At 43.4% G+C, this 26,361-nt stretch overlaps 3 protein-coding genes across 4 annotated transcripts; all 3 read right to left on the bottom strand.

Annotated features, from left to right (window-relative positions):
- Window positions 1-322: 322 nt before the first annotated feature.
- On the bottom strand, window positions 323-19,102 carry LOC147057193 (caskin-1-like). The gene is made up of 21 exons (XM_085912914.1): window positions 18,527-19,102; window positions 14,684-14,735; window positions 13,694-13,791; window positions 11,655-11,800; window positions 11,480-11,575; window positions 10,360-10,481; window positions 10,161-10,269; window positions 9,584-9,692; window positions 9,294-9,388; window positions 9,063-9,177; window positions 6,880-6,978; window positions 6,620-6,804; window positions 6,295-6,376; window positions 5,913-5,980; window positions 5,275-5,382; window positions 4,974-5,075; window positions 4,702-4,840; window positions 3,818-4,620; window positions 2,857-3,472; window positions 2,271-2,766; window positions 323-2,006 (listed from the first exon to the last, which is right to left on the bottom strand). Exons 1-21 carry the CDS (start codon window positions 18,618-18,620, stop codon window positions 1,922-1,924), a joined length of 3,819 nt encoding a protein of 1,272 aa, XP_085769040.1. The 5' UTR covers window positions 18,621-19,102; the 3' UTR covers window positions 323-1,921.
- Window positions 19,103-19,686: 584 nt separating this feature from the next.
- Window positions 19,687-23,578, bottom strand: LOC147057192 (suppressor of cytokine signaling 1-like). The gene is made up of 4 exons (XM_085911244.1): window positions 23,180-23,578; window positions 21,623-22,040; window positions 21,137-21,318; window positions 19,687-20,757 (listed from the first exon to the last, which is right to left on the bottom strand). The coding sequence occupies exons 2-4, from the start codon at window positions 21,929-21,931 to the stop codon at window positions 20,433-20,435; spliced, it is 816 nt and encodes a 271-aa protein (XP_085767370.1). The 5' UTR covers window positions 21,932-22,040; window positions 23,180-23,578; the 3' UTR covers window positions 19,687-20,432.
- Window positions 23,579-23,714: 136 nt separating this feature from the next.
- Window positions 23,715-26,043, bottom strand: LOC147057191 (ATP synthase F(0) complex subunit k, mitochondrial-like). Of its 2 annotated transcripts, XM_085911246.1 has the most exons (4): window positions 25,261-26,043; window positions 25,081-25,173; window positions 24,210-24,302; window positions 23,715-24,076 (listed from the first exon to the last, which is right to left on the bottom strand). In XM_085911246.1, the coding sequence occupies exons 2-4, from the start codon at window positions 25,147-25,149 to the stop codon at window positions 23,978-23,980; spliced, it is 261 nt and encodes an 86-aa protein (XP_085767372.1). In that variant the 5' UTR covers window positions 25,150-25,173; window positions 25,261-26,043; the 3' UTR covers window positions 23,715-23,977. The 2 variants fall into 2 exon arrangements, with proteins under 2 accessions (XP_085767372.1, XP_085767371.1); XM_085911245.1 differs by having other exon boundaries at window positions 25,081-25,873.
- Window positions 26,044-26,361: the final 318 nt, after the last annotated feature.

The following is a 26,361-nucleotide window of genomic DNA, read 5'->3' as shown; positions in this document are numbered from 1 at the left end:
GACATCTGCTAGCCAGAAGCTCATCTGTAGTGCTTTGAACGGGTTAGATGTGCAGCCAGCTGGCAAGGCCTCATCTATCCCCTAAATGTGTTCAATTTATTTATTTAATTATCTCATTTCAGATCAGATCAGTGATAGTCAATATGTAAACGTGGACACGTCGAAAATTCCATTCCACTACACTGCGATGTTAATTTATATTCCATTAAAAATAAAAAAAACAATAATTTGCCTAATCCCATCTGTGTACAGTGTGTGATGGTCAGATCAAAATATATCATCAAAACTTGTGTGGCAATTGAATTAGATCCCAAAAAGTGCAGACGTTTAATCCTTACATTTATTCTGTTCACATCTGTACATGAATGCATCGTCATAGCAGAAAAACAAAACCTCGAGACCCGACCGACTGTGCCACAGCTTTCACAACACATTCAGCCATAAATGTACAGATTTAATCAGCTAGCCTCTGATCCATAACCAATATTCGCATATATCTGTCTCTCAAATATATATTTGGATCTTTTTCTGAAGGGCATAAAAATACAGGTGGGCTCTTTATTGGGGGACTCCACCTGTGGAAATTGGGAGTTTAGAGGGAAGGGGCGGGGCAGCAAAGATGACTTCTAACAGCTTAAAGAAGCTTCTCAATGGTCGTATACTTAAACCTACGAGCATCTTCTAACACGGATACACTGGGAGATTCATGAGGGATCATTCGAGTGAAAAAGTAGGCAAACGACAACAGAAGAAAGCATGAAAGAACGCTACCAAGGCACAGAGAGATGCAGAGTAAATAAATAATTGACACTGGGTTGAAGGTGGGGCAGAGGCAGTTTTACTAAACGACAACAGAGGGCGCTCTAGCAGCTCAAACACCCCCAATGTTTATTATGAACGATGCTGGATGTACCTTCTAAAGTTTTGAAATATAACATTATCTTTTCAAAACACCGTAGCAGGCCGAGAGGGTTTACACCTTGTGCTTGTATGCGTTGTTGCATAATATTTCCATTTCGAGCAAAACACACCACCAAAACAACCAGCAAGATGAAAATGGGAAATGAGTGTATATTGATTTGGGTTTTGCAGAGGTGGGAGTAAATCATACATGTCTCGAGACTTAAGTCCGATCTTACTGAGCAAAGGCAAAGTTTTTTGTTGTTGTTGTTGCTGTTTTTAACTGACAGAGTTTATATACCATAAGAGTCAAGTCAAGTTCATTAATATCAAGTCAACATCAAGTCAAGTGAGTCCCAGTCCTCCACCTCTGATGTTTTGGTGCCCGCCCTGGGATTCCTGAACACACATAGTTGAGATCACTGGCATAAAAAGAGTGCGAATTATCGGGCGGGGAGAGGGGGGGGGGGGAAATAAGGACATTTGGTTATAGGGTGACACGCGCTCAGAACTGGACGACGACAACAGCAACGACGACATCAACAGAGAAACACATGATACGCACACGCATACACGAGTTGGGAGCTTCAGTGGACCACCCTCCTTCATCCACACATAAGAGAAGCAGGACAACTGCATTCTCTGAAGAAAAGTACACACATGTCCTATTTTGCATGTTTTTTTTTTTTTTTTAAACCCTCAACTGTCTGCTTCCTGTCTGTCTTCCTTTCCCCTTCGAGTCAGTCCATGTGCTTTTATTTTCTTTTTGTTTGAAGAGATGAGATTGATTGTGCTTCTCAGTCAGCTCGGAGCATCATAGGCCATGTACTGTGAAGTGTGTGTGTGTGTGTGTGTGTGCGTGTGTGTGTGTGTGTGTGTGAGCTCGGTGGGCATCATCGCCCATCAAGTGAAGAACACCTTCTTAGACCCACGGATGCAAACACACACTTTTGCATCCTCCATAGCGGTTTCTCAACACTACCCGGCGAAGGACGGATAAGAGGACTCAAAATCCTGGAGCTCAGTCGAGCATGGCGTCCAGTTGGTCGGCCAAGTCGTCAAACATGCTGCCGATGTCATCCAATATGGACACGGTTGTCTTTTTGCTGGAAAGAGGAGAAGGCAGAGTGGAGACCATTTGTGCTCGAGTCTGTGACGTTGCTTTTCAATAAACTGCAAAGTGCTGGAGCCTCAATGGCCGCTGATCAAATTTAAAGGCCAGAGGCGCTAATTAAAGCTGTGCTCATTTCAGAACACTTGTAAAATCGTGCTGCCCTACTTGTTCAATTCATTTACTAATGAAATAGTTTTTTATGAAGCCCCCCCACCCCGCAAGATGAAGCCAGGCGACTTTTTGGGTAAGTACTTACTCATTTTGTGCATCGTCTTCTTGTATTTTGTGCTCGGCAGCCTGTAAAGCTGCCGCCAAAGATGCGCCGGTCTCCTCCAAACCATGTTGCGCCCCCTCCTCTTCCTCATTTTCCTCCTTGTGCTTCTTCTGCTCCCTCTCCTTCCTTCTCTCCTCCTCCTCCTGCATTCCCACCAAGTCGATGGAGAGTCCAGCGATGGAGGAGCGTGGCGGTTTGACGGGGTGAGGAGAAGGCGTGGAGGGACTCTGGGCGGGCGAGGGAGACGTAAGGGGGAGCCCCGGTGACAGGGACGGGGCGGAGGGGGTGTCGGGTGCGGGAATGGGGGAGGCCGAGGATGGCGGGAAGGTTTTGGGAGTCGGCGAGGGGGTGGCGGCGGCGGCCGGGCTGGTTGCTGCGGGGCTCACGGCGGTGGAGGCTACGCCAGCTTTTCCTGGCTTGGGTGCTGTTGGAGGGCCGCGAGGTTTGGGCGACACGGGAGGGGGAACAAGTTTTGTCTCTGCCGTAAAAATAATAATAAATACAAACCATTTAGATCATGAATAATTAGCACGAGATATCAAAATCTTCACATTGATGTCTCTCTCACCAGGACTGTTTGTCGTGTCAGCGCTATCAGGACCGGGTATAGGAACCCGTCGGGTCGGGGTTGGAGGGTCAGCTTGCGTCTTTCTCAGCGTCACTGAGGAAGGTTTGGGCGAGACCGGTGGCTTTAGGGACTTCCTGGCTTCCATCCACTCGCAGCTCTCCCGACTCTTCTCCGTCCCGTCTGATGCTTCCGACACGGGCCTCCGCCTCAGAACCACGCCGCCGTTCTGCTGCTGGCAGCCGTCGCCCGGACTTTTAGAAGAATCTGATTGATTATTGCTTATTTGGCCTTCTGATTGCTCAGCCGCTCGATGCCTCCTGCGTATTGTGTCGGAGCCGGTTGTCATGGTGACGACGGTGGGAGACACGGGCGCGACGGGGTCCGTCGGAGAAGGGCGTGGTTTTCTCCGAAGTGTCGCCGAGCCGTCTGAGATCTCGGCGGTGGAGGAGACGATAGTTGAGCGGGGCCGCGGTTCTGGACGTTGCTGGGCCGGTACCGGAGGGGCCTCCTCGTTGCTTTCTGGTCCACTGATGGTCCTGCGTCGATTCAGGACGTCGTCATCTTCTGATCCGAGGCCGCCTGAGCCGGTCTGGCGACGGAGTGTCGGGGGGCTCACCTGTAAATTACACTCCCGTTAAGATAAATGTGCACACACACACACACACACACACACACACACACACACACACACACACACACACACACACACACACACACACACACACACACACACACACACACTTATATTTATGTATGTAACTTTAAGGAGCGGGGGAACAATATACGTATGTACTTTTTGTTTTTGAGGAATTTTTGTGAGTTTTGGTGAACTTATTTTGACATCGGTGGAGGCAAACGGAGTACGTGACTTGGCAGCCTCTTGATCCACTTCTACCAAATCTGAAGCAAACTAGAGCTTGGTGGAAACGCGGTGAAACACGTGACAAAGACACACAAACACCTGCAGGTAGTTGGGGCTGCTTCCCAGATTCCTCGGTAGGGTTTTGGCTCCGCTCACAATGGACGTCTCGAGCATGGCGGCCAGGCTGCGCACGCTCCCGGAAGCCCCCTCTGACCTCTCCAGGCCCGCCGACTCCTGAGCTCTTAAAGCCGAGCCCAGGCCGCCGCAGTCGCTGGCTCGCCTCTCTCTAAAAGTTGGCAGTCCGAGGAGCCCCTCCACTGGTCCTTCTCCTTCCCCGTCAGGCCCAGTGATGGAAGAACAGGACCGCTTGGGCGGCGTCGGCGGCCGACCTTTCCGGCGAGGGCGGAGTGTGACTGACGACTGGCTGCGGTTAACGGTGACGTCGTTGGCGACCGCGGGGTTGCGGGCGGAACTGCTGCGGCACACGGTGGCGTAGCGCGAGTCTGTTTCGGGGCCAATCAGACTGTGAGTTCTACGTCGCTCCTCCTCCTCCTCCTCGCTGGGTAGCCGGAGCGTCGGCACAGGCGAATCCGCCGCCGTTGCCTGCCGGGTGGAAGGTCGCGGACGAGCCCTCGGAGAGGCCTGCTGGTTTTGAGCGTGCGTAGGGGTTTGCGGCGGAGTTTGCGTGGGGGAATTTTGAGAGACACTCGGGCGTGGTTTCGCTAACGGGCTAGAACGACCCTCCCGCTGTTTCCTCGCCTCTGTGCGGGGCTCCGAGACGTTGCCGCCGCCGCCTGGGCTGGATGGAGGTGTGGACGGACTCTGCCGGGCCTCCGGACTGATGGTTCCTCTCTGTAAGTCCTTCAGTCTCCTCACTCCTAACATCAGCTTCTTCTGGTGGCCTGAGTGAAGACCAGCGGAAGGAGCGTAGTATGTCAAGAAAACATTTTCAAATATCCCAAATTGACTCAGTGGCACCTCACCAAGTTTGGAAATACCGATCTCCTGAAGATCCTCCAGGCTGATGTCGGAGATGAAGTCGATGTTTTCATAACCGTTCTGCACCAGGACTTGGTAGTACTGACTGAGAGTCAAGTGAGAAAGGAAATCTGCCAAATTGCCCTACAAAACACACACACGGGCACAGTGAGACGCAAAAAGCTCATTTGTGTCAATCGGCTTTTGAATGCGGAGCTGCCAAAACTCCAGCGATCCCGCTCGTTTGTAATTTGCGCAGGACACGTGAGAACCTTACGGGTTTGCGGTCTGGCAGCCAATCCGCCGAGGGCAACTTGCTGATCTCCGACATTAACTTCTTCCGATGTCCTGGCTTCATCACCCCGATGGCCGTCATGTCCTTTGACGCAAACAAAAAGGTCAGAAATTTACCACAATCTTAACATGTCGTCCAGATTTGCGCAATATTATGTCTTGATAATCGTTAGTGAGTGTCCCCTGCCCTTGAGGGGTTTACATCATACTGCCGCGTCAGCTTTAATGCGCGTGACGGGTGGAGCCTTGACAAACAAATGGGGCGGTACATATCTTGACCTTACCTCGGGGGTCATGCGGCTAACGGTCTCTAGATCATATCCCGCCGTGAGAAAATGGGTGGTGTAGAACTGCAGCTGAAACTCGCCCAACCATGCCACCACTGCCTGCTTCTAGAGCACAAAACACTTTTGCATGAACCTAGTGCAGAGACACAACTCACTACTAGCACAGAAACTCATCATTTAGGCCAGATATGTTTAGCAGAGCAGAAAAAAAAAGGGCTCTGCATATCTAGATTTTCTAAGTAGGGTGAACTGACCCTTTAAATAGCTTTTTTGGCACACGCTGAATGATGTCCGCGGTCGTGTCCGAGATAATTCCCTCATTTAGGGCTCCCTGCTCGATTCGGGATGTAATGGGCGAGCTGGCTCAGCGAAGTGAAAAGAAATGACTTTTCATTTACCCCACCAACAAGGTACTTGAAAGCGTTACCTCGCTCAGTGCATGCATTTCTCGTGCCGCGATCACGTCAACAAATCGCCACTCGGCCTGTCTTGATTGAGGAGTTGATTGAGTCGAACACGGTCAACTTTTTCCGTGACTAAAAGACTTCCTTATTATTTTTCAACTTCAAATTTAATCCATTGTGTGGAGAGCAGAACTATAAGCAAAGGAGAGAGAAAATAGGCCCAAAACTCACTTTCCCATCGTCTTCCTCGGTCTTGCGCTCGAATGGCCGCTGCTCGTGAACATTGGAAGTCGAAGAGCCTTTGAGTCAAAGAGGGGGGGGGGGGGAGACAAACAGAAAAGAGATAAATATGAATGTCAAAGCAGACGTTTGGATAACTGGATGATTAGAACAGACAGGTGGCCTTTAGAGAGATCAAATGATGACAAACCCCATCCACATCACATTACGATATTCTATTTCAGAACGTGTTTTATTTGTGACAAATGTCCTGACTCTTCTGAATGGTTGTGTCGAATCACATCAGATGTTAAGAATTCACCATTTGTCAGAACTGACTTTGAACAACAACAAAAAAAGTCGTGTTGTATTTTCCCAATATTTGAGCTCTTACTCGTTGATTGCTCGATGGACTGCGACTGCTCCAAGAGATGCTCCTTGGCTTTTACCGACTGGGACAGGACGGTGGCCAGGAGCTAAAAAAAAAAAAAACCACACAAACACTTTTGCTCCATATAAACACACATAAGCAAAGCCACTCAAAATAAGTGCACCAAAGTCATAAACAAGCGTAGGCGGCATCCCGACATGGAGTACATCGAAGCCCGGTGAGTGACGTGGGTGTCAGTGAATGAGCGTGTAGAGTTGGCTAGTTGTTAAGTGGCTAACTGCTTAGCTAATCTGTGTGTCGAGTGTGACACACATAGATCATCTTGTACCTTGACTCCCTCAGCTTGCGCATTCAGGCCCGGAGCGTTAAGGCCATGCGTGTTGACCCCAGGCGTCGGTGCCGGATGAGGGCTGGGTGCGGGCGTGGTCAATACGTGCGTGTTCCCCGAGCCCTGCAGGCTACTGGACGACCTGGCGCTTCCGAGGCTGCCCACGCTTCCGCTGCGTTCTCCCCCTAGAGGCCGGAGATGGCAAAAAGCAGCGTCATTTGTAAAGTTAAAAATCAAGCGCACACACACACACTGTTTACCTGCTAGCGGTTTGCGCAACACCCAGATGTCCTCACTCGTGCTGCTCTGCTGGCCCAAAGTAGGAGAACCCTGAGGACTCAGCTCTGTGGTCCGTGAACCTGCCACGCACGCAAAAGGACAAACACTTATGACCAAACATTTTTTTTTTTTCTTCCTACGATACACAAGCAAGAAAAACCATGTGTACCCGTTGGAATGGCATTTCTGATTAAATAAAAAGTGATCGATATGCATTGGAAATATTGACATTGTGGGGAATTTCATTTCATTTACATGTAAAATGTACAACTATTGCTACCGCAACTAAAAATTGTTTGCATATTATGAAGCCATGGGGAAGATTTCAAAATCTGAACTCTCAGATGACTAATATTGTATTTTTCCCTCTCTGCCCGTTCCAAAAAACTGACCTGAATATCAACTGTCTCTTATTGCCTAAGAATACATCTTAAAAGGTTACTATGAAGTGTTCTACTGTATGTACCTGTCTGACTTTGCTGCTCCTGAGAAGTGGAGAGAGGAGCAGACAGAGGAGGAGGCGGAGGAGGAGGAGTGGAGAGAGAAGGCGGAGAGATGGGAAGAGGCACGTACCCGAACGAGGAGAAGCGAGGGAGGGATTGCCCGGTGGGGTTAGGGGTAGGAGGGGAGGGCAGGTGCAAAGGGAGGACCTTGGAGGGGGGGTACGAGTGTCCGTTGAGCGAGCCAACGGGACAGGGGTTGGGCCTGCGCAGCAGCAGCGTGTGGCACTGCTGGGAGGGGGACAGGCCTGGGCTCGGGCCAGGAGGAGGATGATGAGGAGGGTTAGGGAGGAGGAAGACGAACAAGAAATGCAAAAACAAAAACAACAACACAACACGACAACTCATCAGCCCACTTAAAAAAAAAAATAAGAAAGTAAGAATCATCAGAAGAGAATGTATGAGAGAAAAAAAAATGTACTTGTGTCACCGCAGCAAGAGGAAAAGCATCTATCTCCAAATTGCGTGACTTTCCATTTGAGGGTCATTTCCTGTATGTGAGGTTTCCAATTAAGGTTGTTTTTTTTGTCAGTCATTATCAATAGTCCAGCAATGTGAAAAATAATCTGACATTTTTGCACTTTTGCAACATTCCTTGGAAATCACAATGTCCTAGCCGCAAACAATGATTAAGGGCTCTACAATATACAATGTATATATTTACAGTGGACTTTTTTTTTTAATAGAAATGGGAGTGTACACTTATAGAGATAGATGCTTTTTTTTTTTTTTGTGTGTGCCGTATGAAGAAGCAGCACAAGCATGCACCACAGTAGCCTTCATCACCAAGCATTCTTCCACATGTGAGCACACGGGTCACATGATCACAAGATCAAGAATAGACTTTTCGTTTGACATGCGATGAAGCCGCGAGGAGCAATTGTGTCAGTAAATCTTTGCACACAAAACACACCGGAACCTTCACCAAATGTGCTTGATTTGCAAATACCAACACCAACATTATCTGCCAATGTCAACCATTGACAAGCGACTCAACGTTTTGCTTTAACTTGCAAATGAAAAAAAAAAAAAGTCAGCCATTACATGGCGGCAGTAAACGTAACGTTTGTTGGCCATCTCTGTTGAACTTAACTGTAAAACTCAACAGAACACAACAAATCTTACAAAAGCCTACTAACTTAAAGCTAAGGGGCTAACAAAAGTAGCATATTTAAACTTTGTGATTCAGGCCACTGTCGAATTTTCAAGTTCATAGACTGTATCGTATATCTGGACAGTATGAATACATCGACCAGTTTTATTGGCGAGGGAGCTTAGATTTAGGACTATTACTATCACCAGTCAAAAAATTTGAGAGCTTTGGACACCACTTTTGTTCAGTGTTATCGTTCACACAATGTCCAGTGGCGATTTACAGTCTATGGTTGCGTTCATTAGGTAGGATGGAATAATAGGAGAAATATATATGGAAAGGAAAAAGATGGGTTGAAGTCATGTTTTGGGTGGGAAAAGCTATGAGTTACATGTTAAAATGGAGCTTGTAAGCTGTCTAACTAATGATTAGCTAGAGCTACGTAAAAAGGCCGCTGAGCACGCAGGCGCGCACACACACACACACACACACACACACACACACACACACACACACACACACACACACACACAGACACACAAACACACAGAGCTGTGGTGCGGGTGTTCACCTGCCCTCTTGATGACTTCCACCATGTTGGACGGGAAGTAGCCCACACGGTCATTTCCCGTGCGGTTATCGTGAATGCATCCCTTCCACCGTCCGTCCGAGTGCTGCTCTAAAACCTGCCGACGCAAACAAAGTCACACTAGAAGCGAGAATTGATCAATTAGCTAATGATTTGACACGTGATGATTTGAGACACACATATACTGCAGTTTTGGGTTTGGTTTTTTTGTACCGTAATAATGTCTCCCGCTTTGATGTTGAGGCTGGTGAGGTCGTAGTTGTTGCAGTAGTCCTTCAGCGCTCGCACCTGCATGGCAGCAGAAGCATCTACAAAGCACAAGCCGAGCGGAGAAGGTGAAGGTGAGGTGAAGCGGATTTGCAATCTCACATCAAAGCGAAAGAAGACTATCATTTTTGTCCAAAACAAGCAAATATGAAAAAAAAAGACTTGGTGCATCCTGTGTAATGGTCAAATTTGACTTGGAGTCATTTGTTAGTTACTCGTGTTGAATTTGCACTCACCTCTGAGGAGTTGCTTGATCTCACGGCTAGCCTGAGTGGTGGTGAACTGGTTCACAATGTCCAGTGCGGTTTGGCTCAGAGTGTTCCTCACTCCGGCACTGATCCCACTCTGAGTGAATAAACAGGAATGCACGATTACATTTTCAGTACAATTTCGAATCAAACTGAGAACAAATGAAAAAAAAAAAATAACCCTCAAGTCCTGCCATTCTATTTATTTTACAACACTAAGAATTTTATTCTTTCTTCCAGTCTTTCTGCTCGCTTGCCTGCATCCTTCTCTTTCGATTGTGGAATGTTCTTCCGGTCTCACTTTTACTCAATGAGTCAGTGCGGCCTCGCATCATCATCCAAGAAGACTGACAAAAAAAAAGCCCGGCAATGACATTTTGCGGCTAAAATTTCACCATCTCTCAAGCATGACCAACTTGTTTGCTACTCAGACCCGTTTTGCACGGAGACAGACAAAAGTACAGTAACAAATGAAAAGAAATCACAAACATTTTTAGCATATAATCCCCATTATATTATTTAATAAGTTGTACAGGTGAAGCAACTCCTTTCGACACAGACTTACTTCAAGCAGGAGACGCACTACCTCTGTCTTCCCACAGAGGGCAGCCTGATGCAGAGCTGTACCAGACTCGGACTGTCTGTTGATATCAATGCCGGCCTGAATCAGCAATCTGCAACGCCGATTGGGATCGAGCAGTATCGCATTGAATTGTCTTTTTGCCCACAATGGAGACTAAAAGTGTTTGATATCATTTTCAGACCGTATGACGTCCATGTGTCCGTTCTTGGCGGCGAGATGAAGAGGCGACACCCCGTTGGGGTCGGAGGGTTTGGGCTCCAGCATGGCGGCACACATGTTGCTGCTGAGCAGGAGCTGAACCACCTAACACAAATATACCATATGAAATGAAAAAGATGGATGACATCACGCATTTTGCGCCACTTTGTTCAGAAATAGCAATTATGGGTCTTAAATTCACAATTGTTTCTGAATAGGCTTCAAACTGCACAAAAGAGTAATCAGGGACGAGGCACGCAATTAAGTGCTCATTGTCGTTTTGAATTGAATGTCCTCTAATGCTGCATGGGAGCGGTTTTACAAATTTAATTAAAAAAACAAGTTGTGATTTTTGCTTGGAACAGATCAAATGGTTGATAGAAAACCATCGGGACCTCCTAAAAATGTTTATTTATGTCAGTGGTGCTTGGGCCTTCAGCGGGGATTTACCCAACTTAATCCACCTCTTAATACCAATCCCAGCGAAAAACAAAACAAAACATAATACTCCCCATAGATGCTGATTATTAAATGTAATAATGTGTCCAGATCGCTTCAGACATGTTTTGCTCGGTCAACTTGCATGTAACTCTGCTCCGACGAACCAGTAAATTTGAAATCAAATTGGTCCCATTGCTAATATAGTTTGTATTATGTCATGTAGCACTTCTGATTCTGAAAGTCTTGGGCAGTTCTTCCCGTGTCAGAGTAACGAGTAAATTTGTAGATTTTCTTTAAAAATAATGACTGATTGTTGAATATTTGTTGTTGCTAACTTTGTGTAATGACACCATCTAGTGGCTATAAAATAATTACACCTCATGACGTTATGAAAAGCTGAAACAAAAAATCCACGTCCTCTCAAAGGAACAGTCGTTAAAACGTGAGATGACTCTACAGCCTGCAAACGACGTGCCCTCATGTCCTCCGAATAAGTGGCGCAAAGAGCTTGTGAACAATGCGAGCGGGCTAATGTGGCTAGCTGTATTTTTGTTTTTCGAGAAGAACATCAATGAGGTATATAAGCAGAAAAGGCCTTGCTGACCCTGACCACTCACCGGCAATTTCCTCATGGCATATTTTTATTTTGCTTTCATACTCACTGCGACGCGTCCAAATTCACAGGCTAGGTCCAGCGGCGTTTTTCCCGCGGTGTCCGAGATACACGTGTTGGACTGGTGTTGCAGCAACATCTCTGACTGCAAAAACACGTAGCTTGTGAATGTCAACCTTCATCACAAAAAAAGAAAAAACATGCACGATACAGAAAAGTGTTACCCCGTCATAGTGTCCGTGCTGAGCAGACAGGTGGAGAGGGATCTGTCCTTCGTCCGATTGTCCGTTGACGGACGAGCCCGCCTTCAGCAGCATTTTCAGTGGTTCAGTCTTGCCTTGCCAAGCGGCGTAGTGCAGTGGACGCATCCCTACATAAACACAGGTGAGACACCCTTAAGCAAACAGATGTCAAGAATATGAAGTCAGGGAATTTCTGATTCCAAAGGAAAAAAAAATGGGACCACTACCAAATCACATTATTCATTTAAAAACTGCTGTTTATTGTGACTGTGGCTCTTTTTTTTTTTTTTTTTTTTCATATATCTGTCCTTCCTGACCTTTCATACCCCCGTATTGTAATTCAACAGTCATAGGAAAAAGGATTGTAATGAAAAGGCAACTTCCTTGGCGGAGGTAATAAAGATCTTCAGTGAGTAATTTATTGCGGTGTTTGCTGTGAGGAGCATCAGATGATGTCTCCCTCGGGAATTGCCGTCAAATTACTCGTTCCACACTCCGTGACCCCGTTATTACAGCGCAGGAGTGTCAATGCTTCTGGGAGCTCCAAGACAAACTGCTTCCAAGCAATGAGGCCTGTAGAAGAGTTTGTGAATGAAGAAAAAAAAAAAAAAAAAAAGCCTGTTTGAACCAATTTGGCTTATTTTAGAATGCACCCTTTAACACTTGGGAAAACATGGCTGTTAGTGTACACTACACTGCTTTGAATCTCTGCTGCTATATTTAGAAAAGGAAGGATGTTGGCCCAGCTGATTGGTCACCTTCCAGGTCGTCCTTTTTGGGCCACCTTATCTTGGCATCTTAAGCGGCATTTTATCCAACACGGAGAAGGCTAAACGCTTTCCACTGAAGGTGAGGTCTCATTCACTTCCTGTTTATGAAACATGTAAACGACACTTGAGTTTGCTCCTGGTTTGGTTGGTATTGTCTAAGCTCAGCGATCAGTGCTTATAATTCCTTAAAAATGTAAACCTGGAAGTAAGTCGACTGTGTTGACTCCCACAACGGTTGCCATTTCTCGTCATCTTTTGATTCATTGTAGAATTCAAAAATGCTTTGGACCAATAAGAAACATGTTACCAGTTCCCGAGACAGACTGGAAAAGGGTCTATGAATTTATAAATACAACAAGGACGTGCACAAAGCCTCCTATATCACTTCAGGAATGCAATGAAGAAATAATTGATGGCTTTCTCGCAACATCCTCTGTGGTGAGCGACTCCAGGAGGTACAGCACAATGGAGGGGGGTGGGAATGAGGAGGGGGGGGGGGGGGGTCTGCGTCCATTTAGAGACGCACCATGTATGATGGCAGACTTGGGAAAAGGCAGTCCTCCATCCTGGATGGAGGATTTATGTCTCCCATCTGCCCTGAGACTTCTGTCTTCTCATGTTCTGCCAGACTGCGATGGATGAAGATATTAGAGGATGGCAGTGGGGGGGGGGGCTTGAGATAAAAAAAAAAAATTGAAAATCTGGGCTGCTCTCCTTCCTCTTGGCTCTCGCTCTCACTTCTGCTCTCTTGTTTGCTGTGCACACAAATCTGTCGTTTTGTACAAATATTATTTCAGTGCTCAAAAAGTTCACCCGTTTTATTACGTAACAGGGGGCTTGTTTTTCCTCTGTATTTATTACCACATCTGCTTTTCACAAACAGCATCTCCAATAGCGGGCACCTTTTGGGGGAGCAGCAATAAAAACGTTTTAGATCTGGTGAAATAATATTTCTATTTGTTTTTATTGTGTTACAGTAACCCGACTTGACCACAAATCACAACCACAAATTTGTCAGTTTTTATTCTTGTAAAATGACAACTCTTTTTTTTATTTTTATTTTTTTTTATTCTGAGGCTGGAGTAAGTCCTCCTTGGCAGTAGTTGGCGCTATGCTACAACAATTTGACGCCTCAGCAAAAAATCATCAGCTCCAGAAAGGAATTTTTTTTTTTTTCTTCACCATTGGCACAGTGATGTATTTGTTTGTCACAATGACATGCAATATGCAAATACCATTTTTTTTGCTTACCTTTATTGTCTTTAATATCCACGGCTGCCTGAGCCTCCAGCAGCAGAGAGATCATCTCCTTATTGCCACTCAGAGCAGCATGATGCAGAGGCGACAACCTTCACACATACACAGATGATGTGAACACGTTACACCTTAATCCACACGTATGTGTAAAATCATAACTTGAAGCCGAGTTAATCTTTGGCGCAGAACAGCTCCACCCCTCGGCTCAGTGAAAGAGCGATGTCGGTGGGGGGGTGGGTGCAAATGACCTACTTCCATTAATAAGCAATTGCTCTGCCCTAGAGCCTGGCATACACTCGTGTGTGTGTCTGTGTGTGCCAGTGTGTGTGTGAGTGTCTAATGGATCCCCCGTGAATATAAAAGCCGGGCCCTGGAGCTGAATCGACCAATCATCAGTCATTAAACATGCAGTGGGGACCAATGATGCGATTCCAATCAGCGTGTTAAAAAATCCCAAACCAAATGGAACACAATGACAAACCAAGCATACGCGCACATAAAGATCATCCAATCACAAAGTCTAAAAATAGCCTGAACTCAAGAGTTGTGGATTGTAGGGAACAAAAAAATGTCCACTCATTTAGCTAGAGGTGGGAAGAAGTGAGGAACACAATAAATTTACTCTGTAACGTGGATGGAACTTTTGAGATGAATTGCAGTGGCCGGAGTTGTTTAAATGCTACATTGAGTATTTTTTTCGAAAAAAATGATTGTTTAGACATATTTGACCTCACTTTCGGTTGACAGGAAGTGACAAAATGGCCGCCATTTGAGAAATTCAGGTCAATTTGACTGCTTGATTCTTATTCCACAAACACAATACAATCAGAACATCGTGTTTGAACTAGTAAAGGCACCTAGGATATATTGTAAGGAAAATATCTGACAATTTCAGGCCTGTTCTTCTGTCCAAACTTTCACATTAGCGATCAGAAAATAGTACTGGGGAAGCGTTATGTGAATGAAGAAGAGGTTTCTCCTTACCCATCTGCATCCTGAATGTTGACGTTCACCCTCTTGGCTGCTCCGAGGAGCTCTGAAACGCAAGGAGAATTGTTATAGAAATAGTCGACATTTCGATATATGAAAAAATAATCATATATTAGGGATTCATGTATTCTCGGCTTTACATATTCATTTATTCCCTGCAGGTTTCCGGAACGCCGCAGAATTTTTATGCCCTTTGAGCGCCGCAAAAAATATAACAGCGGTTCTTCCGGAAAGGAGTGAGCTCAGAGCAACTGACCGATTGAATGGAAGCATAAAGTCACAGTGAGGCTGTGAAGGAGCCTGCGGGGGTCAATGCGGCTTGTGAATGACAACTAGTTGCTGTAAAGGCTAAAAATTCAAGTTTGAGGGAAAAATCTTAGAGCAACTATTTTGTCCTTACCAGCAGAAGTCAAGAAGTGCAAATGAGATTTTCAGGTTATATTAAGTGTGAGATTTTTTTAATTTTTTTAATATTATAGTTCATTTTTGTTTTGTTTTGACTTTTTAGTTAAATTGTCTTATCATATCCTAAAGTCAAGGATGGAAAAACAAAAATGTTTTTCAATTTGCTGCTGGCAGATGTGGGTTTATCTTTGGAAAAAAAAAAAAAGGCGCAGCGTGACTGTGTGAGATATTTTGTATTTGTTTTTGTTTTTTTACCACATATATATTCCTGATGTTTGGGTGAGTGTGGATGGAAGTGATGGAAGTGTGCGTGTGGCAATAACCTTGATCTTTGAAAGCACATAAGAAGGATGAAGACACCAAACTGCAGCAAGGAATGCTCACACACACACACACACACACACACACACACACACACACACACACACACACACACACACTCAAAGTGCTGGTTTGGTTCTCTGCGTCTACTTTTTTTTTTTTTGGTCAAACCCTCATAATCCATGCACCAGGGCATAATCTGTGTCTGTTGTGTAATCTGGGCAAAAGCTTTTCCCCTTCTCTCCACATCCCTATCTGCACTTCATCCCTTCATCCTGCTCTCACACTCTAATTTCCCCTGTAATTTGCTAAAGAGTGGCAGCTGATTGGTGGTTGTGCAGTTCTGTTTACACTCTGCAGCTGACAAGGGTGTGTGTGTATGTGTGTGTGTTTGCCCTCTCTACTGCCATCACTCTTGGATTAACTGTAAAAAAAAAAAAAAAAGCACCATCCCTTCCCCCCAGTTGGACTAGCAGCGGAATCAATGAGCACAGATATCTGTGTCAACGTCAGACTGTCAGTCACAGAAGCAAAGCAGCCTGCATAAAAAAAAAAAGGGTAAATATGATTTTTACAAATGTAATGAATAACAATATTTGTAAAATAAACCATTGTATATATTTATTTTTGTTAAGTGATTGCTTTTGGGATTGGGAATATTAACATCGATGAATAGTAAAAAATAAACAAATTTATGTGTAAAATTTAAATATAGACATATATTTAAATATAAAAAATATATGAGTGACATTTTCAGTATTTAAAAAATACATCATTAATTTTGTATTTATCCAGTTTTCATTTATTATCTCATTAAAAAAAAGGTGTGGTTTTATATTTAAGTAAAAATAAATATTAGGAAAATAAACCATTTTGCATTATTTACTGGTTACAATTAATTGTATGTAATATTTGCTAATAATTATCAATACTTTTTTTCTCAACAAATATTTTGAGCAAACGTTTTCCCACCCCAGCATTAAATGATAAACTGGCCGCTGAGTGGTACATGATTGAGCATTTTACGCAATTAATTTTCTCATAATCAGAGTGTTGAACGTGGAGTTCAAAATCCCTATATGTTAATTTTAGCCATGACGCTGCAACGGAGACTCTGTTACCGTGGCAACCGCTCGACGTGCCATTGCATATGCAAGTCGCATAGCGTCGGCCGCTTGGTTATGATCTGATATTCCCGCAACAAACTGGTCTCGCGTGACAATGCGCTAGAAATTGCCCCGACATAATTCGCATTCAAGGCCAGTGAGCTAGCTTGCTGGCGGGCAACTTTTAGGAAGAGACTCTCAGTCTCAAGACCCCTTCTTGAGATAGGAAGTGGTGGGTAGTGAGCTTCTCCTGGGTCTTCATTACCAGGATTTCTCGAGTCCTGTTTCACCTCTGTCTGCACATTTGCACACATGTGTAAAAGCGAGCTGAGGCTCACACGAGGTGTTATTCAACGTTATTTACGGGAGACTTAGATGGGAAAGTCTTGCCAAAAAATGCGAGTCTAAACATGATATTGATTAATATTGTGTTTGTGGAATCTGAATTAAGCAGCAAATTGCACCTGCTCCTATCCAGCCCAGGAGGCGGCCATTTTGCCACTTCTGGTCGATTGAAAATGACATCATGGTTGCTCAGGGCTCAGCTTGCAAATGTAACATGATTTGGGCTTCTCACAATCATGAAAACATCTTAAACGCTCTTTGACGGATATAGTAACATTTAAAATTACAGGCGGGTTGTCATTTCAATGAAATTGAATTCAAAATGGCCGGGTTGAATATTTTGTGGATAATTACTTACTGACTCAAACGGAGCATTGAAATAAACTCAATAGTGAATCGAATGATAACACAACCCGAAGAATCAAAATCAAACTGTAAAGAATAAAAACCGAATAAAAAAAAAACCTAACTCAAATCGTGAGGTTCGTAACTCGTTCGCTCCCAAAGCCAGATTTGTTTTCGGATGACATTAAATCGAGGTTAAAGGGTCTGAAAAAGGGATCTGGCACTGAATTCAACCCGATTCATCGAAATGCAAGTAACAACTCTCGAACCAATCTTAATATTCCTGACTGCACAACCTCTCCAATGAATTGCAGTGATCCTCCAGCAGTGAGGCCTGTTTAATTATTCAGACGTAAATCCGCTCTCCTGTCGCGTCGCACACCTTCCATCACTCACCCTTTAACCTCTCATCGTGACTTCCTCTTTTTACCTTTTCTCCTTGCAGCCTCCCAGCTTACTCGCCCTTCCTTTCCTCCCTCTCTCTCTCCCTCTTTTCGTTCTCTCTCTGTCAGCACACACAGTGGACTGAACACTCAGAGCTGATTTGCTCTGGCATTTGAGGAGAAGCATTTTTCTTCGCCGTGGCACTGCCGGCTGAGACGAGCGCAGAGGAGAAAGGGGACAGTGGGGCCCGGGCGAAAGGAAGCGAAATATAACAGAAAGGAGATACAACTAAAAGCCAGGCAACCGGGAGGGGGGAAACGAGTTGAGGAGGAGGTGAAACAGGCGAGGCGGGCGGCGTAAGGCTGTAATTGAAATCTAATTATCACCTCCAGCCTCAGATGACACCCCGTCAACAACTCTCGGGCACGTGCACGCCGGCGTCGTCACGTGCGCTCTCGTCATCATCACACTATTACCATTAACATCTGGCGTCTTTACACACCAATAATCCCCCTGTCCCGAGAGCAGTGGGAGGACCTTGATGCACTTGCATCTCACACACACACACACACACACACACACACACACACACACACACACACACACACACACACACACACACACACACACACACACACCCTATGTGTGCAATTTGTCCAGAAATCCCAGAAAATATATTTGCACGCGTCATCACTATGATACTGACGTCACAACATACATCCAGGTATCCTCCCCATCCCCTCGTTCCTCTCAAACAACACGCACAACACATCCTCTGTGTATGAGACTACTTATGCGTAAATATAAAAAATCATTCAAGAGCAGTTGATGTCCATTTCAATGATCTCAGTTGCAACGTCACACACAAATCATAAACGTATACTTGGCGCGCGCGCGTGTGTGCCAAAGAGGTTATCGGGCATCTACTCACTGGCTTTCCCGGGCCGAGGTCTCTGCAGGAGGCGCTGAACTGTCAGCAAGTCCTCGGTCTTGACGGCCTGGAGAAGCTCCTGGTCCTTCCCCATGTCCTTCACTCCACGTCCCGCCGCTCTCCTCCGCCGTTAATCCGTGCTACATCCCGCCGCCGCTCGTGGCCTCCCTCTGGAGCAGAGGCGCGCGAGGGAACGAGGTGTAGCCCGGGGGACAGAGATGCTCCAATTTGGGGGCCCAAGCGGTCCGCCACCGATTCCGCTCCGCGACTCTGCCGTCCCTTTCGGCAATTCTACCCGCGTGTGTGTGTGTGAGTGCGTGCGTGGATTTCACCGGCTGTACGCGGCGGTAGAGCTCTCGAGCGCCCTCCTCCCAGCTCACGTGTCACGCACGCGCAGGGGGCGCGCGCTCCCCCCCTGGCGCCAAAATGATGGACAGGCACGCGCACGACAGGAACACGCGTGGCCACGCCAGTTGCTGTCATCACCTGACCTGAGTGCCTGCAAAAAAAAAAATACAGCTGGTGGTTCGGAGTTCGAGTCTTTCTGTAAACACGTTCGTAACTCAAACAATCGTATTGACATGAATGAAAACCTTCCCAGAAATATTTTTCAAATATGTTGATGATTTTTAAAGACCCAGTTTGGTTGCTACGCTATTTTGGGGGACGAAGGGAAATAATATTCACATAATTACTAGTTTGTGACATTATTATCTCAAGAAATAAAAATAACAGTACATACAGAGGAAAATACTCCTTTAACACATATTAACAATATTGGGTTCCAGTAACCTTATTGCTACCCCCCCAACCATTTCTATGCACAGCACATCGACTAAAAATTATGTTTTTCTGCCCCCTAGTGGACAAAACGGCTGCAATAGAGCAGAGGTTTTGATTGCGTGTATACAAATGAGTTGGGTCTCCGGAGTGCCTTCCCACCCATCGAGTGTGAAATTCAACAGACAAATCAAACTTTGATCTGCCCTTTTCTAAAAATGTGTAAATAAGTGAGCCGTTCTGCACTAATTTTCATCAAAAGCAACTTCTCAATGCAAAATGAGGTGGCAATTTATGCTTGGTGATGTGTCGATGTGCCACATACTTTGTAATCTGCAGTTTTTCCATCCATTTGGACAAAAGCATATCACAACACGTTATTTAGTCACCGGGAAACTGTAATAAATGATTAAAAAGTATTTTCGACAATCCTTTACTCCTTGAATTGGTTGTCTTCATATGTCTTCATATAATTCAAAAGTGCACATAATGTACAAATAAACATATGACCTGAGTTGAAATTATCCCTAAATTGGTAATATCACCAAGATGTGAAGAGGAAGGAGTGTGACCGTATTGAGAGTAATTTCTCCCAAAACAATTGATCAAATCAAAAATGCAAGCTCATATCATTGTATCATTTTCCTGATCCAAAAAATACATTGAGAGATTTTGGGTGAAAAATGAGACTGTCGCTTTAAATAAAATTTTCAGCTGAAAGCCCAAAGAGAGGCAGTAAATTTCATGATCGACTTACCTGAGCCGTATGTGGACGGTTTAAAAGTGGGGCTTCCTTCTCACTGATCGGTACGCAAACAATTTTTGACCAGCATGCTTTGTACTTTTTTTAAAAAATATTTTGCTGTTGTTTTTATTCATAAATAAATTACAAGCTGTCAGGAATGAAATGCATGTACCGTATTGGGTTTTTTTTGCATTGAAATAAAACTTAAAAAGGGGGGGGGGCGTCTTCTTTTTCCAAACTTGAGTCTTGAAAAAGAGGTGGTCGTCTTATATTCGGGCCAATACGGTAAATTCTTATTTCAATCAAAAGACTTTTTTTTTTTTTTCACACTGAGGACAAAAAGGTCCCTCCAATATACATTTACCTTATGTTACATTCTCACTATATGGCGTAAGGATATGCATGAACATAGTCTTTCACCTCACAACTGAGTCCTGCTAAGTTTCTTATGTTCTCTGCCCCGTACGTCTGCACCAGAGCCCTCCTGCAGATCTGCTTGAGGCACTCGGGCCGCTGCCGGCGATACGGTGTGGTCAGTTTGCAAGACGGGCCCATGTAGTAAGCCAGCAGATCAAAAAGGGAGTCGAAAGTCTTTTGGCTCCCGCAGAGTCCGAAGAGCAGCTTTCTGAGCACCACACGGACGCTGGTTGGCCCGTCGTCGCTGTGGTAGCTCAAGGTGAAGAAGACGTCTGGCTGCCCGCTGTCTCTGGAAAGACAACATTCCGTCATTTGTATGTTGTTCTTGTGGCTTTGTCCTGTCAGGCAAAGAACTGGCAAATTTTACACCAGATGCCTTTTCTTTACAATGTTTATTAGTTTTTGTATTTTTTTAAAAATATAGTAATGGAGTTCCTCAGCAGGGGCGGCACTAAGTCTTATGGATAAAGGGGCTTAGCCTCCTGGGGCTGCAAGGGATGTAAGCAAGTACAGATTCAATTGACTGCTCTGAAATACTTTTGAAGTCACTGAGATGATATTTTGGAACATTTGAAGACCAACATGACTCAATGATGTTGAAATCAAATCATATGTAGCATCTCTTTCATCATTATCTTTTAGCTAATTATTGTCCAGACTTGAGTTACCTGATGAGGAAAGTGCCCGGTGAGGCCAGCCAGAGGATTTTGTGTGCCTCTTCCATGTTCATCGATCCCCAGTAGTAGGAACTGTGCTGGAGCTGCTGGTAAGTATGCTTCACCAGTTTGTACTCTTTCCAGCTGTTGAATGGACGCTGGTGAGTTGGTAAGTTGGCGTCGGCCTCTCCACTCTGCAGAGTACATATTTTGTGTCTGGTAAATAATTTTTACACATACAGGGCAGACTTTATTTTTGGGAGTAGAGGATAAAGAATATATGCCGGTGAGTATTATATGATCTATTATCTATCACTGCATAAAGTACGGCGATTGGTGATTTCATCTTCACGGCAACGTTTACAAACCGAAACTTCCTACGACGCTCCAAATAGTATCCGGTGTCGTGTTTACGTGACATTTAAAAGCGAAACTAAAATATTTTCAGATCACCGCCCTGCTTTTGTTCGGGTTTAGCAACGTGAGCCAAGTATGTACCTGACACCAGGTTTCAAGTTGATCGTCTGAGAGGTGGAGATTGTGCAAGTGGCTCCAGTCCAACATCTCCGGTGGCATCTCTGCAACATCCTGCTTCTCGTGTTCCGCATCGGGGACTTGTTGAGATGTCACAGGCTTGTCCGGAGCTTGATTCAGCTTTTTTTGTTTTGAATTCTTTTTCTTTCTAACTGTTCTCTTAGGCTTATCTCTAACCATCCTATTGCGTAGGGAAACCTCCACTGGATGACTGCTGGGTTCATCATTTTCTCCTCCGTTGGCCGCCAGCTGAATCTCGGTTCTGGGCGCCATCAACTGCTCGGTCCATTTTGTGGCACCATGGTGCTTCTAGTCCATGTATAAAGAGGAGCGCTGGCAGCTTCCTGATGTCATCCCTTGGTTGACTGGAGTTGAGAAAGCACTGAAACACAGATGAGACAGATCATTTATACATGCGGGAATATTTTTGACAGTCCAAATAAAAACAGAACATAATGAAAATAAATGTATTGTTTTGCCTTTTTAGATTTACAATTCTAAATAGCTGAGGATATTTTTGTGTTAAATCACAATAAGAAAATTCCTTTTACTTTGGAAAACAATGAGCAACTTTTTTGCCTATTCTATGTCCTGTATTGGGACAAACCAGGAAAAAAAAAAAATAATTCTGTATTTTTTGTTTTAAATGTTGTGAGGGTTTTTTTCAATAAGGGGATGGAAGTCACAGTATGTTATAAAATTCGATTCATTGACTACTTGACAGTTATGGAAACAGTTAATTGCAGCCCTAATGGTTGTTTTGGGCCATGTAATTTTCAATATTTTACACAGCAACATTTCTTTCATCAGTTTGCCAACTTGTTTTACAAGCCCTGAAACTCTGCAGTACGTCAGTTAAGCATGTCATTAATGCACTTACAAAGAAATGCTGTAACCAATACACAAAGTAAGACGAAGGGTTGACTTTCAGTTTTGAATTGTCGAGTTCCATGCATGCTCTTTTCAAGTTATTGTAAAAGCACTTTGAATTGCAATGCTTCACCAATTAAAAACAGCAATTAAGAAAAACATACGACAGACCCCCCCACATATTGTTTAGCACCTCACCTATGCATGGATCTCTTGTTTTCAATATTTTAATTAAAAACTTTTTTTTTAATGTTTTTATTTTGAGAGATGAGCGGCGGTCAACCCCGCCCCCCCCTTTTTTTTTTTAAAATGGAAAACACATTTCAGTGTTTTTTGTGATGTCAAAAATAAATAGATATTCATTTAAAGACATTTACAATCATTGTATTCTCTACGCAATTTTTTTGCTCTTCGCAATCCTTGTATGTAAAATCTTGATAAACAATGTCACTGGCAAATTAAGTTGTATAGCCCCCGTGGAGACAAAGCGGTTCAGAAAATGGATGGATGGATAACTTAAGAGTTATTCAACATAACATCAAGACAACAAGATATAAACAAACGTTTTGAAATGAAAGAAACCTCCAGGACTAGCCCATCGCCGCTACAATATATTAAAATAAACATAAAGAACAACATGATTGTACTTACTCTGTTGGAGCAGGTTGGAACTCGACCCCACTGGAATCATGGTTTACTTTCGCTTTAAGTCTTGGAGGAGTAGCAGAACCAGGATGAAGAGGAGGTGTGGCACAGCTCTCGTTCGGGTTATGCTAAATCACGTGACTTCAAATCAGATAATACGGGAGAGCGTTGACTTTTGCTTTCGTCGAGCTACTTACCAAGAAATTCATAGTCGATAAAAAAAAAAAAAAACACTAGTTAGTAGTTACCCATTTTCTTTAAATGACATTATGTTTGTACTGATAATAATAATAATAATACAGCAATCTAAACTAATTACCAAAACAAATGACTGTGTACAGATATGCCCCCAAAAAAGATAAGATAGCAAATGATAATTCTTATAATATTGTAATTTCCTTGTTATTTCTTTTTTTTTTTTAGATTCACCCCAGTTTTTAGTTTTTTTTAAGTACAAACTAAAAAGTATGGAAGCCTATTTCTGCTGGTGAATGTTTTGAACTCTTAGGAGTTTCACATTTCTGTTGAAAAAAACAACAACAACCTTTATTCTTTTAATCCATGTTGTTTTATGAACTGTTACATACCAGATTGGTGGGCGGACATGACATTTTTTGCAGTGATTGTTTATTATTATTACTACTATAGGGTGACGTAGACCGCATACCAAGTGGTACGGGGGGAAAAAACACGTCTAGCTGTGCCCTATTGTGCCTTTTTATATGGTCTCTTTGTTTCTTTCACATAATGTCATCACATTGATAAATAATGAATCACAAACTTAACTATGATTTTTTTTTTTTTTCAGGCAGTGGAGTCCTTCACAGCTTGTTTTTTGTCTTGCCTGTGTATGAAATAGGCCGTCGCCGTTACCAGCAAGATACCATAAGTAGCCAAGACGCACTGAAAGAAAGCAGATAGAGATTTTCTTCACTTCCGGTTGGATGACAATGAAGATAAAAATGTCTTCATGTACAAGAAATCCTCACTGTACGGCGGTCTCGAGATACACATTGAAATAATTTGCGTCACATACATTTCGGCGCCCCTGCAGCGTGTAGCCGTTGAAGTATTTTCTCAAACCGGTCAGCTCCGCCGGTTCTGGCGCCTTAATGCCAAATAGTTGTTTCTGAAATGCCACATGAAAAAAAAAGAGAGAAATTCGCTGCAACTTTTTGACCACGATGCTGCTTCCGCACTCAAGTTGGTCATTAGTGAGGCATTGCTTGAGCACATCCAATTGGTAGTGGACATTTTGGTCCTCTTTCCTGTAACAATGATTTCGGCTAAAACAATAGGAGGTTCTTCCTTGTGGAATGATAAGGGTTATCTAAAAAGAGAGCAAACTTCTTATCATAGTGAAAGTGAAGCAATCTAGCGCCTATGTGTTATGAGTAGGACTAGACTTTCGAATTACGATTCAATTCAAAGATACGGTTCAGTTAGAGAAAATATGTCGCATTGAATTTCTTGTTGTCATTTTATATACATGTGAATGAAATTGTCAGTAATGTCAATGAGGTATTTTTTTTTAAGTGCTCCTCTCCAATAAAGAATAATTAAATAAATATTTCAATCAATTTTAAATTGTCACTATCCGGTTTGATGCAGTTGCATCTTTTAAGCCCAAACCGATATTCCGATTCAAATCATTTTCCCAAAATTGAAGCGTTTGGGATTTGGAAATTGTTTAATTGTTTAATTTAATTGTTTGAAGCCCAAGTATAAAGAGTTAAGTTGTATAAAATGTGACTTAAAGGATATGGTTTAATGATTTTTTTTTTTACACAGTGCAGTGCTGTTTGAATGCACAATTCGTAGAGGTTAAGTTTAAATTACTTTACCTTGACCAAAGTAGATCATTTTGACATAAAACATTGGCAGAGTACAGCAAAAATGTTGCTTACCTTCACCTCTGTTATCAAGTGGCCAAAACTAGTGAGGGGAATGCGCGTTTTAACTGGAGACGTCGGCATGATTGAATTGATATACTTGTTGAACTTGGTTTAAAAACAAGACTTTATTAGAATAACTCACGTTATAAAAATCTATTTATTGTCTCTCAGCACGGAACAGAGGACACTTACACAATTTGCAGCACAAGTACAATGTGTTCCGGGTTGCTCTGACGACACTAGATTTCAGCCAATCACAAGGTGTCTTAAATCTCACTTAAACCAATAGACACTTGGCTTTGTGGGCGCTTGTCACTGCATTTCGATACACGCATGACATGTATGTTCCGAGTTTCACCACAGGAGGGAGACATATTCACCATTATCACCCCGCATGACTGCAGATTTTGAGACAAATTAAAAGCGTCCATCTAGTTTGACATTATAGTTCTACGATATATTTAAAGGACAACAGGTATAGTTCTGGATTTAATGTAATGACAAGATACAAGATTTGGAATATTAATTATACTTCCGATGTGTAGTTTGCAAACTATTTGATTCTTAGAAACTAAAATCTTATAATCTTGATTGTGATTTGTTTTGCTTGTGTAAAATCACATGGGATTGGTCTAGAATTTACACACTAACCACAAAGGGTGAAATTAGAGAGAAGCAGCACATCATTTTGTAATTAAGAAAACCACATGATTTATACTTTTCACTTTGATCATCAGCCATTGTGGTATTTCCTACAGTGAATAGGGTAGAAAAGAGCATTTGCACAAAAGTGGAAAACGTGGAACCAACCGATTTTGTATCATATTTTAATCGGCCTTCTTTTGCGGTGTGCAATCCCGCCACTAGAGGTCAGTATAATACAACCAATTGGGTTTGATAAAGTAACATGATTAGACGGACGCAACTAATTGTCATATTCCCACAGAGAGGATAAAGAACATGTTTATGAGACTCATATTGCCTCTCCACATGTGTTGCTGCAGGTTCTTTCTGTAAATATCCATCGCTTAAAGTTTTAGCTACCACAGCATCAATGCTAGTTTAATCCATAGGCTTTTGTATTGTATAGACGCATTAAACAAGCAGCAATATAAGTTTGATGAATTACAAAATGTGCAATTATTTGTTTAGTTTTACAGAATTTCAAATGTGTGTACTGCTTCTTACTGACAAATGAAAATTGAATGTAAATATGACTTTCCTGTCATGCAACTAGACAATCTGGTCGGTGAGATTTTACTATACGCCATTAGAAAATATATTTGTAAATGG

This window comes from Syngnathus leptorhynchus, chromosome 5 (genome assembly GCF_054491065.1).
Source record: "Syngnathus leptorhynchus isolate UIUO chromosome 5, UIUO_Slep, whole genome shotgun sequence".
Classification (NCBI taxonomy): Eukaryota; Metazoa; Chordata; class Actinopteri; order Syngnathiformes; family Syngnathidae; genus Syngnathus; species Syngnathus leptorhynchus.
The sequence above is the reverse complement of the archived record's forward strand: the minus strand, read 5'-3'. Positions and strand labels throughout refer to the sequence as shown.